The 14,866-nt window shown below is 39.8% G+C and overlaps 1 protein-coding gene across 1 annotated transcript; it reads right to left on the bottom strand.

Moving 5' to 3' along the window:
• Window positions 1-831: 831 nt before the first annotated feature.
• Window positions 832-12,287, bottom strand: LOC131401091 (ribonuclease H-like). The gene is made up of 3 exons (XM_058536073.1): window positions 12,194-12,287; window positions 2,475-3,120; window positions 832-1,264 (listed from the first exon to the last, which is right to left on the bottom strand). The coding sequence occupies exons 1-3, from the start codon at window positions 12,285-12,287 to the stop codon at window positions 1,186-1,188; spliced, it is 819 nt and encodes a 272-aa protein (XP_058392056.1). The 3' UTR covers window positions 832-1,185.
• Window positions 12,288-14,866: the final 2,579 nt, after the last annotated feature.

Raw genomic sequence — 14,866 nt, forward strand, 5'->3', positions numbered from 1 at the left:
CACATCCAATAATCCAAAATCCAATGACTACAATAATTATAAAACTATCTCGCAATAAAGGACCCAAACCCCAAGGTAACCAATCAAATAACCCCTTAGAATATGAAATGTTATTAACTTGATCTTGCAAATCATGTACAGCATTAAAGATAACATTAGTTTGATCTGATACATTGAAACAACACATACCCGGTATTTTAGTACAAGGTGTTTGATGGAGAAGAAACAAATAGTCTAAAGCAGCTCGTTGTATAAGAGTCTCTCTACGCAGTTCTTGTAATTCTTGAGATATAGCCAAGAAGGCTCTAACAGTATCATTCATTACATGTGTCAACAAGCAGGAAAGGTGTTCAATTTGACGATGGTTGTCTACAATTAGACCAGGATCAGGTAGTAGAAGGGCGGCCAGCGTTGCCACAGTAGAGATGGGAAGAAGGTTAACATGAGGGTCACAATCTGCAGTGAGTGCTCGTTTCACTCGAGAATTCTTGGTAGGGAAAGCGGCTATAAGGGGAACTATTGGACCAATACCACATGCAACAGATGTGTCAGTTGGAATGTGTGAATACGCAGCATTATCACATAACCAGAAATATCCAGCAGGTAATCGTGAGGGGGTAGGAATACTAACAGGGATAGTCTTATTACAATAGAATGGAATATATGTACAATTAATACAGTAACATGTAGTGGAGGTCACTCCTGATATGGGCATCGTTACTACAGAAGGAGGAATAGTAACTTTAGCATGTAACACATTAGGTAAAGTAACACCTAGACCCAACAGATTAGCTTGCAGAAGTCCAGAAGGATTATTGCTGTTTCTGAGACAAAAAGCAGTTTCATTAAGAACTGTATGAGCTAAATGTAACCACAGATTAGTGTTTTTAAGAGGAGTAGTGGCATTAGGAAGGATGCTAATAAATCGAGTTTCTTTAAGAAACGGGGAATCTGGATTTCCCTTCTTCCATTTAATACAAGAATACCAGCCCCCATCACGGAGGGTAACAGAAGACAGAGCAATGGAGAAATTATAACTAGTTCTGCGTGACTGGTCAGATATAGGCTTGTACCGAGAGATTGCTTGATGTTTCTGAGACCAAATTTCTCGGCCATTCATAGTCCAGGTTATAGGTCCCACTGGTGTAGAGCAGTTGGTCCAGCAGTGCAGGGTCAAAGGTTGTCCTACGGAGACATTAGTTGGCGTGTAGGTCTGCAGCAGACATGGAAGTGCAGCACAGCATAGTAAACACAGCAGGAATATCTATTCACGCAAAGAAACAGAATTTTTAGGAACATGATATAATTGTTCATTTCCTGGATACATAACTATGAGTGTTGCAGTGGGCCCTTGGGCCACTACTTCTGCGGCACGCGGAGCCGCATTGGGTGGATGTGTCACCCACACCTTTGCTCCAGGTTTCCATCCATCTGTAGACCCAAATCCTTGCATTCCTCTCTTAGTTAATTCACTTGGAGGTTGTCCTTGTGACACATTTGGAGTCAAGAGGGGAAGCACCAATAATTGTCCCACTCGTTCCCCAGACTCTACAGTTAGTACTGTGTCACTACCATTATATAATATAAATTTTATTTCTCCCTGGTAATCTGGATCAATAACTCCTCCCAGTACATCAATACCTTTTGCTGCCAGTCCAGAGCGTCCTTTTAACAAGCCAAAGGTATTTTTGGGAAATTGTACCCCTATCCCAGTAGGGACTATAGACTGCTTCTTAGGGGGCAATTGAATAGAATGAACAGTAGATAAATCCAATCCAGCCGCTTCGGTCGTGGCACGAAAAGGCGGTTTAGCAGACTGAGTCAGGGGCCAATAGGTTAAGGTCATAAGCTCATGGGTGGCGGCTGCCACTTCTGTAATCTTTGCTGGTAACAACCTTGACAGAGGAGTCTCATTAGGGCCTAGTGGCCTGTTATTTAACACATTTAGAGCAGTACTTAGATGGTTGTGCCACCCCTTTAATGAGCCATGACCAAGTTTCCTCAATTGTTGTTTAAGCAATCCGTTCATTCGTTCTATGAGGCCCGCAGCTTGGGGGTAATAAGGTATATGATAAATCCATTCTATATAATTTTCCTTGGTATAGGTTTGAATCAACTTACCTGTAAAGTGGGAACCGTTGTCACTCTGAATTTGCCTTGGTGTTCCATAATATAACTTGATTATATCTAATAATTTTATGGCACTCTGTTGAGTGGCCGCTTTAGCTGGTATAGCCAATAAATAACCAGAATATGTATCAACAGCAGTGCAGGCATAAGTATATCCACAAGAATTTGGCAATGGTCCAATAAAATCTATTTGCCAGGTATGGGCGGGAAATAATCCCTTTTGGATATGACCTTGGTAGGGGTGTGGAACTCCCCGTTTATTTAACTGTTGGCATAACTGACATTGTTGTACTGCAGTGGCAATATCATCATGGGTGACAAGGATTCCCCTTTGTTGTGCCCACCTGTATGAAGCTTGTTCTCCCAAGTGTCCACTCTTTTCGTGGACCCATTGTGCTAAGCCTGGGTTGTGCGTTGCACGAATCTGCACCAGCTGATTAGCATGAGAATTATGCTTTCGTTCTGCAGAAATTAAAGAACTGTGAGCATCAACATGAAATACAGTAACAATTGTGTTTTGACACCATAACCATATGTCTTCCCATAATTTCTTTCCCCATATTTCTTTATCATTAATTTTCCAATCATGTTTTTTCCATTGTGGCATCCACGTTGCCAAACCTTGTGCCACTGCCCACGAATCAGTATATATATGACATTGTTGCCCCTGTTCTTGTTGAAGTGCCTGATACACCGCATAAAGTTCAGCATATTGGCTACTCATATTATCTCCAGTGGTGACAATTGTTTGTTGGGTGGATGGGTTATAGGCAACTGCTTTCCATTTCCGTGAGCTCGATATCATTTTGGCAGAACCATCCGTAAACCAGGTATGTTTTTGTTGTTCTTCAGTCAATTGATCATATGAGACACCCCATTTAACAGGAGATTCTGTTACATCAGTCTTGGGTGACACAGTTGGCTCACTGCTATATTGAGACACTTGTTCATGCTGTAGGGACAACCCCTTTGGGCCAGGTTTGGCCCGGTCTTGAATATACCATTTCCATTTGATGATATTAAATTCTTGTGCATGTCCAATTTTATGAGTGACAGGCGTGCTATGAATCCATTGCATGATGGGTATCTGAGGTCGCATAATTACCTCATGTCCCAGGGTAAGGCTTTCTGAGTCTATTAGAGCCCAATAGCAGGCTAACAACTGTTTTTCAAAAGGACTATATCTTTCACTGGAACAGGGAAGCTTGCGACTCCAAAATCCCAGAGGATAACGTCGGGCACCTTGTTTTTGCCATAAACTCCAACTGGCATACTGATCAATGACATCTACCTGTAACTCAATGGGTCCCGGTTTAATTGGCCATAGATCTAAAGCAGTCTGAATAGCATGCTTTGCTGCTTCAAAAGCTTCTTTTTGTTGTATTCCCCATTCAAATTCATATTTTTTCCTGGTAACTTTATATAAAGGTGCAAGGAGCCGACTTAAATGTGGAATATGTGCCCTCCAAAATCCGAATAATCCAATAAATTTTTGTGCTTCCTTTTTGTTACGGGGTGCTGCAAAATCTAATATCTTTTGTCTAGCTTTAGGCAAAATTTCTTGTTTTCCATTATTCCAAAGTACTCCCAAAAATTTAACATTTGAACTTGGGCCCTGAATTTTAGCTGGATTAGTTTTCCATCCATCCTCCTCAAGTATGTCCATTACTTTTTCTAACTGTTGTTGTACTTTTTCTTCTTCATTTCCTTGGATCATAATATCATCTATATAATGCACTATTTGGACATCATCAGAAGCAGGTACCTTTGCCAAGGTTTCAGCAACCTGTCGATGGCAGATAGTGGGACTATGCACATATCCCTGAGGAAGTCTAGTAAAGGTATATTGTTGTCCCAGCCACGTGAAAGCAAACTGTTCTTGGACACTTTTAGGTATAGGTATGGTGAAAAAGGCATTAGCCAAGTCTATGACTGCATACCAAGTGCCTGGATAACATTGCACTTTTTCTATAAGAGTAATCAAATCAGGGACGGCCGCTTGAATAGCCGGAGTCACTTTGTTTAGCTCTCTGTAATCTACAGTCATTCTCCATGTCCCATCACCTTTTTTAACAGGCCAGATAGGATTATTCCAGGCTGTAGTTACTCTGCGAAGGACTTTTACAGCCAAATAATCTTCTATGGTCTCAGATATTTCTTGTTGTCCTCCAGGGATGCGATACTGTCTTTGATTGATCACTTGCGTGGCAGGTGGAATTTCTACTTCATGATGCAAACATCCCACAATTACAGCATTAATATGAAAAGACAAAGCTCTAATAGCAAATTGGTATTGTCCATCAGCCAAATTTAATGTCAATCCTTTTAGAATATCAATCCCAATTATATATTCTGGTATTGGTACAATCATAACTAGATATGTGCGCCGGGGTAGTTGCCCAATTTGCATAGAAAGATTAGTGGTAACTGCCTGGATTTCTTTTCCTCCCAGTCCAGTTATTAGAATTGATGTACCTTGAAACTTAGTTGGATTCCCATAGATAAGGGTGGCCTCCGCCCCTGTATCTACAAGTGCCTTCACACTAGTTGTAGATCCATTCTTCCAAAATATTTTAATTGGTACATGTGGTCTAATATATTTTCTTATAGTGGCACTAATCGATACAGAGGTTTGGCCTTCCCCTCAATCACATAAGTCAGCAATAAGAGGATCCAAGGGAGGAGGTGGTGCACTAGGTGCAGCAGGCACTGGGTTGGAAGCATTCTCTATACTGTCCCTTCTGTTCACTTGTTTTACATTCAGCCCTTTTTCTTTATATAATTTCCATAATTCTCTAGTGTCAACTCCATCAATCTGGTCTTTAGGTACTCCTGCCTGGAGTAGAGCCAAAAACATATCACCTCGAGTCATTTTATCTTTTTTAAAGAATGTTTCTCTTTTTTCTCTTCTTGGAGAATTTTCAGTTGTCTGCCAGTCTCCCAAGTCTGCTAGCTGCATAATCTTATCTGCAAGTGTTGATATAGGGCTTTCAGTTTCATTCATCAGAAGGGTTGTAATTATTTGTTTGTATGCTGGAGGTGCAGTTTTTATCAACTTGTTTCGCACCTGGACACTTAAAGTCATTTCATTTAAAGCTTCACCACACCCCAGAAACACAGCCCGTTTCATGGTTTCTTCTCTCATCTTTTGGACACAATCTTTTAAAGTATACCATGGTCTATTAGTATCTGGCCACATATCATCCGTGGGGTATTTATCTTGAGCTCCTTTTACTGCAAGAGCCAATAAAGTTGTACCATCAGTGTCTTGTCCACGATCATTTGGGGGGTGAGCATTCATGCTCCAGTCTCTGAAAGCTCCCCGTATTACTGGATCATTGGACAAAACTACAAATTTAAAAGCATCTCCTGCATCCAGATTAATTCCTGTAGCGCCCATATCATATAGGCGAACAAGCCAGGTTATAATGGCTTCTCCAGGCTTTTGTGTAGCCCGGGCTAAAATATCAGAAATTTCTTGTTGGTTAAAATCCTCAATCACATCTTTCCTTACAGGATGATTACCATCCATTTCCATCCGCCGACGGCGAAGAGGACGTGCCTCTGTGTGTTTGGGCGGTTTTTCCTCTTCCTCATAATCAGTTTCAGAATCATCATCCCAGATATCACCATCCCATGTGTCCGGGTCCCACTTAGGACCGGCCGATGCTATGGCCATATGAACTTTTCGTTCGTTTACCTTTCCTCTCCTCTTTCTGTATTTATATTTGGCAACTCTTACAGCAGCCTTTTCTGCTATAGTTTGGTAGTTATGAGCCTGATCTCCCAGTGCAAGATATTGACATTGAATCATAGCCAAGCGAGACTGCAAATCTAAATTTTCTTTTTCCGAGAGTGCCTTCTCTGCCTGTATCTTATCCCTATCTTCTATAGCCCGGCGATAAGCAGTCAACAAACACCAACCTCGCCGTGCCAAAAAAGAAACATCATCTTTCGCTTTTCTTTCCACCGTCTGCAAAGCTTTGGTCACATCCAACGGTTCAAATCGTCGCAGACGAGCATCCCAAGCTTCACATAACCCTGACCTGCGAGCCCATTCCCCAGCCAGAGTGCAAAAGGGAGGGTCCTCCCATCCTGGGATTTCTTCCACCTTGACTTCAGGCAACTGTAAATCTGAATATTCCTTTTCCAAGAGTGCCTTCTCTATCTGTATCTTATCCCTCTCTTCTATAGCCCGGCGATATTCCGTTTCCAAGAGTGCCTTCTCTATCTGTATCTTATCCCTCTCTTCTATAGCCCGGCGACATTCCGTTTCCAAGAGTGCCTTCTCTGTCTGTATCTTATCCCTATCTTCTTGCAAGAGTGCCTTCTCTGCCTGTATCTTATCCCTATCTTCTTGCAAGAGTGCCTTCTCTGCCTGTATCTTATCCCTATCTTCTTGCAAGAGTGCCTTCTCTGCCTGTATCTTATCCCTCTCTTCTATAGCCCGGCGATATTCCGTTTCCAAGAGTGCCTTCTCTGTCTGTATCTTATCCCTATCTTCTATAGCCCGGCGATAAGCAGTCAACAAACACCAACCTCGCCGTGCCAGAAAAGAAACATCATCTTTCTCTTTCCTTTCCACCGTCTGCAAAGCTTTGGTCACATCCAACGGTTCAAATCGTCGCAGACGAGCATCCCAAGCTTCACATAACCCTGACCTGCGAGCCCATTCCCCAGCCAGAGTGCAAAAGGGAGGGTCCTCCCATCCTGGGATTTCTTCCACCTTGGCTTCAGTTACCTTTCGTTTGAATAGGAAAGGCATCTCCTTAATCGAATCCTGCTCACAGCGCCAATTATGTTACGAGAGGTTCGGGGATTCGATCGGAGACGTAAAAGACACTTTCCACTCCAAACAAATGGACCGAAGGTATATTTTATTATATAGAGGATAGTAAAGGCGACAGTCTGCAAACAGATCCAAATAGGTCAAATATTAAGAGGGAAAAAACATCAGCCCGAATGGAAAGGGAAAGCACCCACATCGGCTGAAGAGAAATGACACAAATCAACCAGAAAGAGAAACACCAGATTGACCAAAAAGAGAATACATCAAATCAATTACTTCATATCAAATCAATTACTTCACATTAAATCAGTTACTCACAACATCCACGTCCCACTGCCAGGAGAGCCCTGTCAATCGACGCGGCTGGGCAAGGATCACACGTCCTGGGCGAGGTGTCCCTTCCACAGGTGGAACTCTCCCCGGGTCTCAGTTTCCAGCAGTTTTTATACCATCAGTAATTTTCAGAGTAAGCAATTACAGAGTTTGCAGAGCAAGCATTTAGTGTTCCCATGCACAAAATGGTTATCAGTGGCGTACGTGCACTGAGCCCCCTGGCTAACGTCCCAGCCCAGTAGTTGTGTACGTGAATTGTTCTCTTTGGTTATCGTCCCAGCCCGGCACAGATGGCCAGTCCATCCCGGGCTACGACGCTCCAAGAGCCTTGAAATGTTACAACTTGCAACTCTCTCCGTGGGAGAAAGGCCAGTTCCCGGGAAAAGGCCAGTTCCCACCACACAGAAAGCAGCTTTGTATTTCTTTTTGTGCTGGTGGCTGTAGGTCAATGGAGCGGCCAAACATGGCCGCACTCATGTCAAGACAACATCTAATAGTACTTTATAAATACTATTTTATGTTACTTATAAAAACAAGAGATGCCTAGATGGTAACTAAAGTGAACTGAAGGCAAATTATAGATGACCAATGTCTTCTTTATCTAATTTCAATATTCATATTATACCTTTCAAAGTATTACAGAGAAGTGAAACACCTTGGGACCGAAATCATAAATACTTACCTAGAAATCGAATATTAATTTTTTTAAACAACAAATGTCATATTTTAAAAATACCTTCAAGACATATGATAATAACTAAGATCACAATGTTAGCTGCACGCAGTCAATAATTTTTCATCATCAAAATATAGCTAAAGGTAGAACATCCATCTTTTTTAAAGTTATATTACCTTCTAACAGTTATGCAGAGTTTATAAACACTATAAAGTTTAGATTTATTACTCTTATCTCACTGTAAACTAAATATTTTAATAATTTTAAGCATATAAACACGAGTGAAAAGATGAATTATAAAACCATTAAAATACTAGTATCATGGATGGTGTGGCAAGAGAGCAATGTCCCCTCAAAGGTGTCTATGGCCTAATCCCCAAAACCTATGCATATGTTCCTTTACATGGCAAAGGGACTTTTCAGATATGATTAAGTAAAGAATCTTGAGATGGGAAGCTTATCCTGGATTATCTGACTGGACCCAATGTGATCACAAGGGTCCTTATAAGAGGGAAGCAGAAGAGTCAGAGTTAGAGAAGGAGATGAGATGATGGAAAAAGAGATTGGAGTGATGTTACCAAGGCCAAGGAATGCAGGCAGCCTCTTGAAGCAGAGAGAAGTAAGGGAAGAATTCTCCTTTAGGGCCTCCAGAAGGAATGCAGCCCTGCTGACACCTTGATCTTAGCCCCTTGAGACCTATTTTGACTTCTAACCTCCAAAATTGTAAAATAATAAATTTCTGATGTTTTAAGTAACAAAATTTGTGATAGTTTGTTACAGCAGCAATAGGAAACTAATACAGATAGACAAATTAAACCTCCCGTATTATAGTAGCATTTTTTTATATTTTTAAAGATGTGTTGCTTAGCTTAATCCAGACCCTATGCAGATATGAAATATATAAGTGTTATAATTCTAATAAGCAATCATATGGTTACAAGAAACAGAGACTCACTCAAACTAGTTAAAATAAGTAGAGAATTCATTTTACTTTCCAGTAAGAGAAGACTCTTAGGGAGCCCTTTATTTGAAAGTGTAGCTGAATCTTACAGAAACTAGAAAATCATCAGGCAGATAGTCTCTCACTCTCACTCTTTCACTCCCTGGCTTTTGTTCTTGCCCTCACTTCCTTCTCATCCCTCTCTCTCATCCTCAGGGTCCCTTACCTTTGTCTTTATTCCTCAAGCCTACCCCAGCCTCCTTTCTGAACATTGACTTCCTCTGAAAATACTTAGGACTTGCTACCCCATAACTTTGGCTTGTACAGAGCTTTAAACTTCTGTAGTACCAAATCTAGTCTTGATACGTTATTTCAGGTCTGCTATCTGCAAATACAACCTAAAATGTTCTTATTCCAAACTCGCCAGAGAGGTATTCTGGTTGTCAATTGTCCACTCTTGGTCCAATCAGCTGTAGCCACAGAGACAGAATCATCTGCCCCAAATATGGCCACCTAGGCTTAAGGCACAATCTCTTATAAAAAGGAATGAAAGTTGAGCCAGTGGCAAAAATGTGACATACAGATATCTTATAAACATATTTACGTGGTGACTATATTTTTGTACATTCAACGAGTACTGTGTTACTCAGCTATAGCTAATTCACTGAATTTAATTATGTGAAGCAATGCTAAGCTGTTGTGAAGAGCACCAAACACTGACCTGCCAAGAATTAAACAGTAGTACCGTAAACCTTTTACTATGGAAGCTAAACATCTAAACAATGGAGCAACTCTAATTGCTTATCACAGTAATAGACATTCTAATTAGAAGATCCTGTCAAAATGTCTTCTTCAGTGATAGCTTGGCATAAAACTATTTTCCTGGACAGAGTTAAAAGAATTATTTGGTAGCCTACAGAAAGCAAACCTTTGCTTCTGCCTGTAAAGTAGGGACATTCCTGCTCTGCAGACATAGAGTAATCATAAAATGACTCAATAATTCTCCTCCTTAATGGAAAGGATCTTAGATAATACTAACACTCAGAATGCATCACTTCAGTACCTATCATGGGTTAGAGACAAATATTGGAATCATTTATAAAATCTCTTTTAAAATTCTCAACCATTCTTCAAGATAGCTTTTTTTTTTTTTTTTTTTTGCTGAGGAAGATTCACCCTGAGCTAACATCTGTGCCAATCTTCCTCTACTCTATATGCGGGTTGCTGCCACAGCATGGCTGACGAGTGGTGTATGTCTGCACCTGGGATCTGAACCCATGAACCTGGGCCACTGAAGTGGAGTGTGTGAACTTAACCACTAGGCCACAGGGCCAGCCCAAGATAGCTATTTTTAATCCCCATTTTATAGAGAGGGAAACAAAAGCTTAGGTGCTAAAGAACTTGCTCAGAGCCAAATATGTAAGAGGTAGAATCTGGGTTTGAACCAGATCTGCCTGATCCAAAGCTAATATTCTACCCCTTATTTAAACGACTCCATGTTTGTCACTGTAGTGATGAGAACATAATAGATTCTTCTTGTCGGTTACAAAAAATAACTTATACACAGCTTAAAATGTACAAATTTTACTTCAATGCTACTATAAACATATTACAAAATGGATGAAAAGAAAAAGTAAAGCCAAGATCAATATTTTTACAAGCTTTACTACAGTATATTTACATTATTTACAAGTCACTTACTTGAATTAGAGACTTAACTGTACCATCTCTCATTGTTTTCAGCCTAGTTCCATCCTTGTCCCAGCAGTGGCAATGAAATGGCTACCAGATGCAAAAGTAAAGGATGTATCTGGGAAATTGGCAGTTCTGTTTAGGAGGCTTAACTATGCAGCAGATGTTGTAACAAAGATAAGACTGCTCTCACACTTGTGATCAGAAGTGTTTAGGGGGGTGGGATTCAAGTTTTGTTGGGCTTGAAGCATGTATGGTTTGCACAGTCTCTTTAAAAGAAGAGAATATAAAATTAAAACTTGTGATATTGTGATTTATAAGATATATATGTTCAGTCATTCAGATGACCAAAATATATTTCTCATATATATTTGATCTTCATCCACAGTTCCTGGCTCACATCTCCCAAAACCCTTGAAATTTCCTAAGTGATGAAAGCCAGAAAGGCATCTTTCATCAATTAATGAGGTGACTTTGAGACCACATTTAAGGATGGGGTTGGTTGCCAAACACCCAACCATGTGATTAGAGGTTTGTAACTTTCAGTCCCACCCCCTGTTTCCAGGGAGGGGAGAGGGGCTGGAGGTTGAGTTAATCGATCCTGCCTATGTAATGAGGCCTCCATAAAATCCCAAAAGGACAGGGTTAGGAGAGCTTCCTAGTTGTTGAACATGTGGAGTTGGGGAGAGTGGTGCACCTGAAGAGGGCATGGAAGCTCCACACATTTTCCCCATACCTTGTTCTAAGCATTTCTTTCTTCTGGCTGTTCCTGAGTTATATCCTTTTATAATAAACCAGTGATCTAGTAAGTAAAATGTTTTTCTGAGTTCTGTGAGCCTCTCTAGCAGATTAATCAAACTGAGGAGGGGGTCATGGGAACCTGTGATTTACAGCCAGTCGGTCAGAAGCAGGTAACAATCTGGACTTGCAACTGGCTTCTGAAACCCAAGGTGGGTGTCATTGGAACCTCCAATTTATAGTGCGTAGGTCAGAAACACAAGTGATAACTTAGGCTTCCAACTTGGAGTCTCAAGGGGGGTGTGGGGTTTAGGGGGGTGGCGGGGGGTGATGGAGGCTTGTAGAACTGAGCCCTTTACCTGTGGAATCTGATGCTATCTCTGGGTAGATAGTGTCAGAATTGAGTTGAATTATAAGACACCTAGCTTGTGTTGGAAAATTGCTTGTTGGATATGTGGGAATATGCCTCTCCCCACCCCACAGGTTGGAATTTAGTGCTCACACTTTAAAAATTAGGTATAAAAAGGACAATTTATTGAAAATGGAAAAAGAAATCACAATGAATTACAAATTTCCAATGTTGATAAATAACTGCAAGCACCACAAAAGCCAGAAAAAAATATATAATAACTGCTTGAGACCTCTGTGAAATGCTTTTACCCCTGATATTTCTCGTCTATGTACTTTTTGATTCCCTCTACATGTGGCAATGATTTTGTAGTATCATTTTCTATACATAATCCACTTGTGATAGTTAATTTTATGTGTCAACTTGACTGAACTAAAGGATGCCCAGATAGCTGGTAAACATTTCTAGGTGTGTCTGTGAGGGTGTTTCTGGAAGCGATTAGCATTTGAATTGGTAGAGGGGCTAAAAGGTATTGCTTTCACCAACGTGGATGAGCATCATCCAATCCACTGAGAGCCTGAATAGAACTAAAACGCAGAGGAAGGGTGAATTTGCTCCCTGCCTGAGTTGGTACGTCCATCTTTCCTGCCCTCGGACATCTGTGTTCCATGTTCTCAGGCCTTCCTCAAACTGAGGAGTACACCATTGGCTCCTCTGGTTCTCAGGCCTTCAGGTTTGGACTGGAACTACATCACCAGCTTTCCTGAGTCTCCATCTTGCAGACGGCAGATCATGGAACTTCTCAGCCTCCATAATTGCATGAGCCAATCCCTCATAATAAATCTCTTTCTATATATCTATATATATCTTATTGGTTCTGGTTCTCTAGAGAACCCTGACTAATAAGCCAGTCATTCTACTAGCTAGCTAATTAGTCAAGTATGTTTTAGTCAAGTATATTTCATGAGTATCAAATGCAATCGTGGTCGTCTCTTTGGACCTGCACTGTGGTGGTGGCTTCAGTATATGTATGTGATCACTCATTGATTTATTAACATGAATGTATTTATCTCCAGCCAATCATCTGAGTTGGAATTGGGGCTAGAATTAGTACATGTCTTGATTTGAGGGGCAGGGGGCAGGAAGAAAAAGTCTAGTGCTTACAAGCCCTGGACAGTAACACCATGAAGGTGAGTGACTAGAGCTATCATGAAACATCAGAGCCACCAGGGAAAGCAGAGGTGGTAAAAGCAAATATATGTATAATCCTTTTATAATAAACCAGTGATCTAGTTAGTAAAATGTTTCTCTGAGTTCTGTGAGCTGCCTAGCAAATTAGAACCCAAGGAAAGGGGAGAGCCCAAAGGACCATGAGAAGATCCAAGCAAACCTATTCTACTCTCTCTGAAGTGCCTCAAAGCCCTGCTTTTGCAAACCATGCCTGACCTCTAAGAGAATGTGAAATGGTTTGTAGCAACCAACACTTATTCTGAAAGACCAGCAGCATCTGATTGGTTTTTATGCTTCTACACCTATACAACAGACCACACTGGTGATGGGAACAAGACGGCAAAATACAATGTATATATTATATATATAATGTTTTTGAGGATTAGAAAAGAATACATATATATAAGAATACATGAAAATTTTAATAGTTATTCTTAATAAAGAGGCCATATGTTGCTCAATACTTAGTTATTAGAAGGCATGAAAAAGTAAAACTGATTAGCATAAGCAGAATTCTCATGAGCTTCAAATACGATACAGAGTTTTCTCAATATACCAGTAAGTGGTAGATTTTACATTTGTACCATGCATCTTCTAAGCCAGCTTCCAAATAGATTTTCTCTAGGGCCTGCTTTATTTAAAGATTAAAATGTAAATGTCAATTAACACTGTGTTAACAAGCAAAAGATGCCCCCTGATTTTTTCAGTGTTAGAAAGACTGTATTTCCAAATGTGAGGGTCAGAGATGGGGTGGAGATGGGAGTTAACATATCAGATAAGAGTGATAAACTTTATTTAGTCTCTACCGGATAAGCGTATTTCATGTTTTCTCATTTACCACCCATACCCATCCTGAAAGGTTGAATATTATCTATATTTTACAAGTAAGAAACCTGACATTTAATGAGGTTAAGTAAATAACCCAAGGTCACACAACCAGAGAACGACATAATTGGGAGTTGAAGTCATGTTTTACAATTGCATAAAATGATGAGGAGACCTAACATTTACTTAGTGCCCTCTGTAATGTTCTGTGTTAGAGGCTTGGTAGCACTATCACCTAATTGATGGCATAACTACTGATGATGTAGGGATTATTCATATTGTCATTCCATGGATGAGGAAATTGAGGATCAGAGGGGTTGAATAACCTGGCCCAGATCCCAGAGACAGGAGGTGGTAAGATTCAGAGTCTGTTTTTCATGTAACATGGGATTATAAAAAGCAATCATATTTTGATGACATCCTTTGATTTTTAAAAAGCTATATTTTTGAGAAAATATTACATATTCCTAAGATACATAAAACATATTAAAACTAGATTTTATGTAAAGTGATTCTTAGTTGTTACAATATTGTTGGAAGCCCTAAAATAGCTGCATATCATTTAAATGACAAAAATCGAAGCATGGCTTGCTCAGAATATATAAAATAGCTTGGCTTATATTTAAGAAAAAAGAGAAATCTCAAAGATCTATCATTAAAAAGAAAATAATTTCTTGATTTATTGATATTTTAGAAAAAATATTTTAAATATACTTTATAAAAGTAAAAATGGAATAAGCCTATTATAAGTACTTTGTGTTTAAAAAAAATCTTTCTTAGGCCAACTATTATGGTTATGGGATATTTTCTTAAGAAAATGGATAATGCTTAAAATCAATTGAAATATATAACCTTGGCTTTACTTTGAAATGTTTTCAAAGGGATATTTTAAGAAAGCATTCAAAACCGAGTTGTTTGACTTCTGAATATGTTCTTTTTGCAATAGCAGTTAAATAGGAAATTGCAAAGTACGAGATGTGCAATTTTTCCATTACAATGTGGTGGATAGCATTAATATCCTTCCCAACGTTAAATGAAAATGCAAAATTAAATGGTAATACTTTTGTTTGGCATCACATTTGAAAAATGTACAGGGCAAGTAGTGCTTCTCATCACACATAATATTAGAAATCAAATTTTGAACTGAATTTGTCATTTTAAAGA

The sequence above is a fragment of the Diceros bicornis genome, chromosome X (assembly GCF_020826845.1).
Source record: "Diceros bicornis minor isolate mBicDic1 chromosome X, mDicBic1.mat.cur, whole genome shotgun sequence".
Taxonomy (NCBI): Eukaryota; Metazoa; Chordata; class Mammalia; order Perissodactyla; family Rhinocerotidae; genus Diceros; species Diceros bicornis.

Excerpts from the sequence above, each read along its gene's own strand:
- LOC131401091 (XM_058536073.1), bottom strand. The coding sequence starts at position 12,287 with ATGGACGTACCAACTCAGGCAGGGAGCAAATTCACCCTTCCTCTGCGT. Across the intron at positions 3,121-12,193 it reads ATTGGATGATGCTCATCCAC|ACCGGGCCAAACCTGGCCCA; the intron begins GTTGGTGAAAGC and ends GGTATATTCAAG. Across the intron at positions 1,265-2,474 it reads GGAGAACAAGCTTCATACAG|ATATTCCTGCTGTGTTTACT; the intron begins GTGGGCACAACA and ends TTGCGTGAATAG.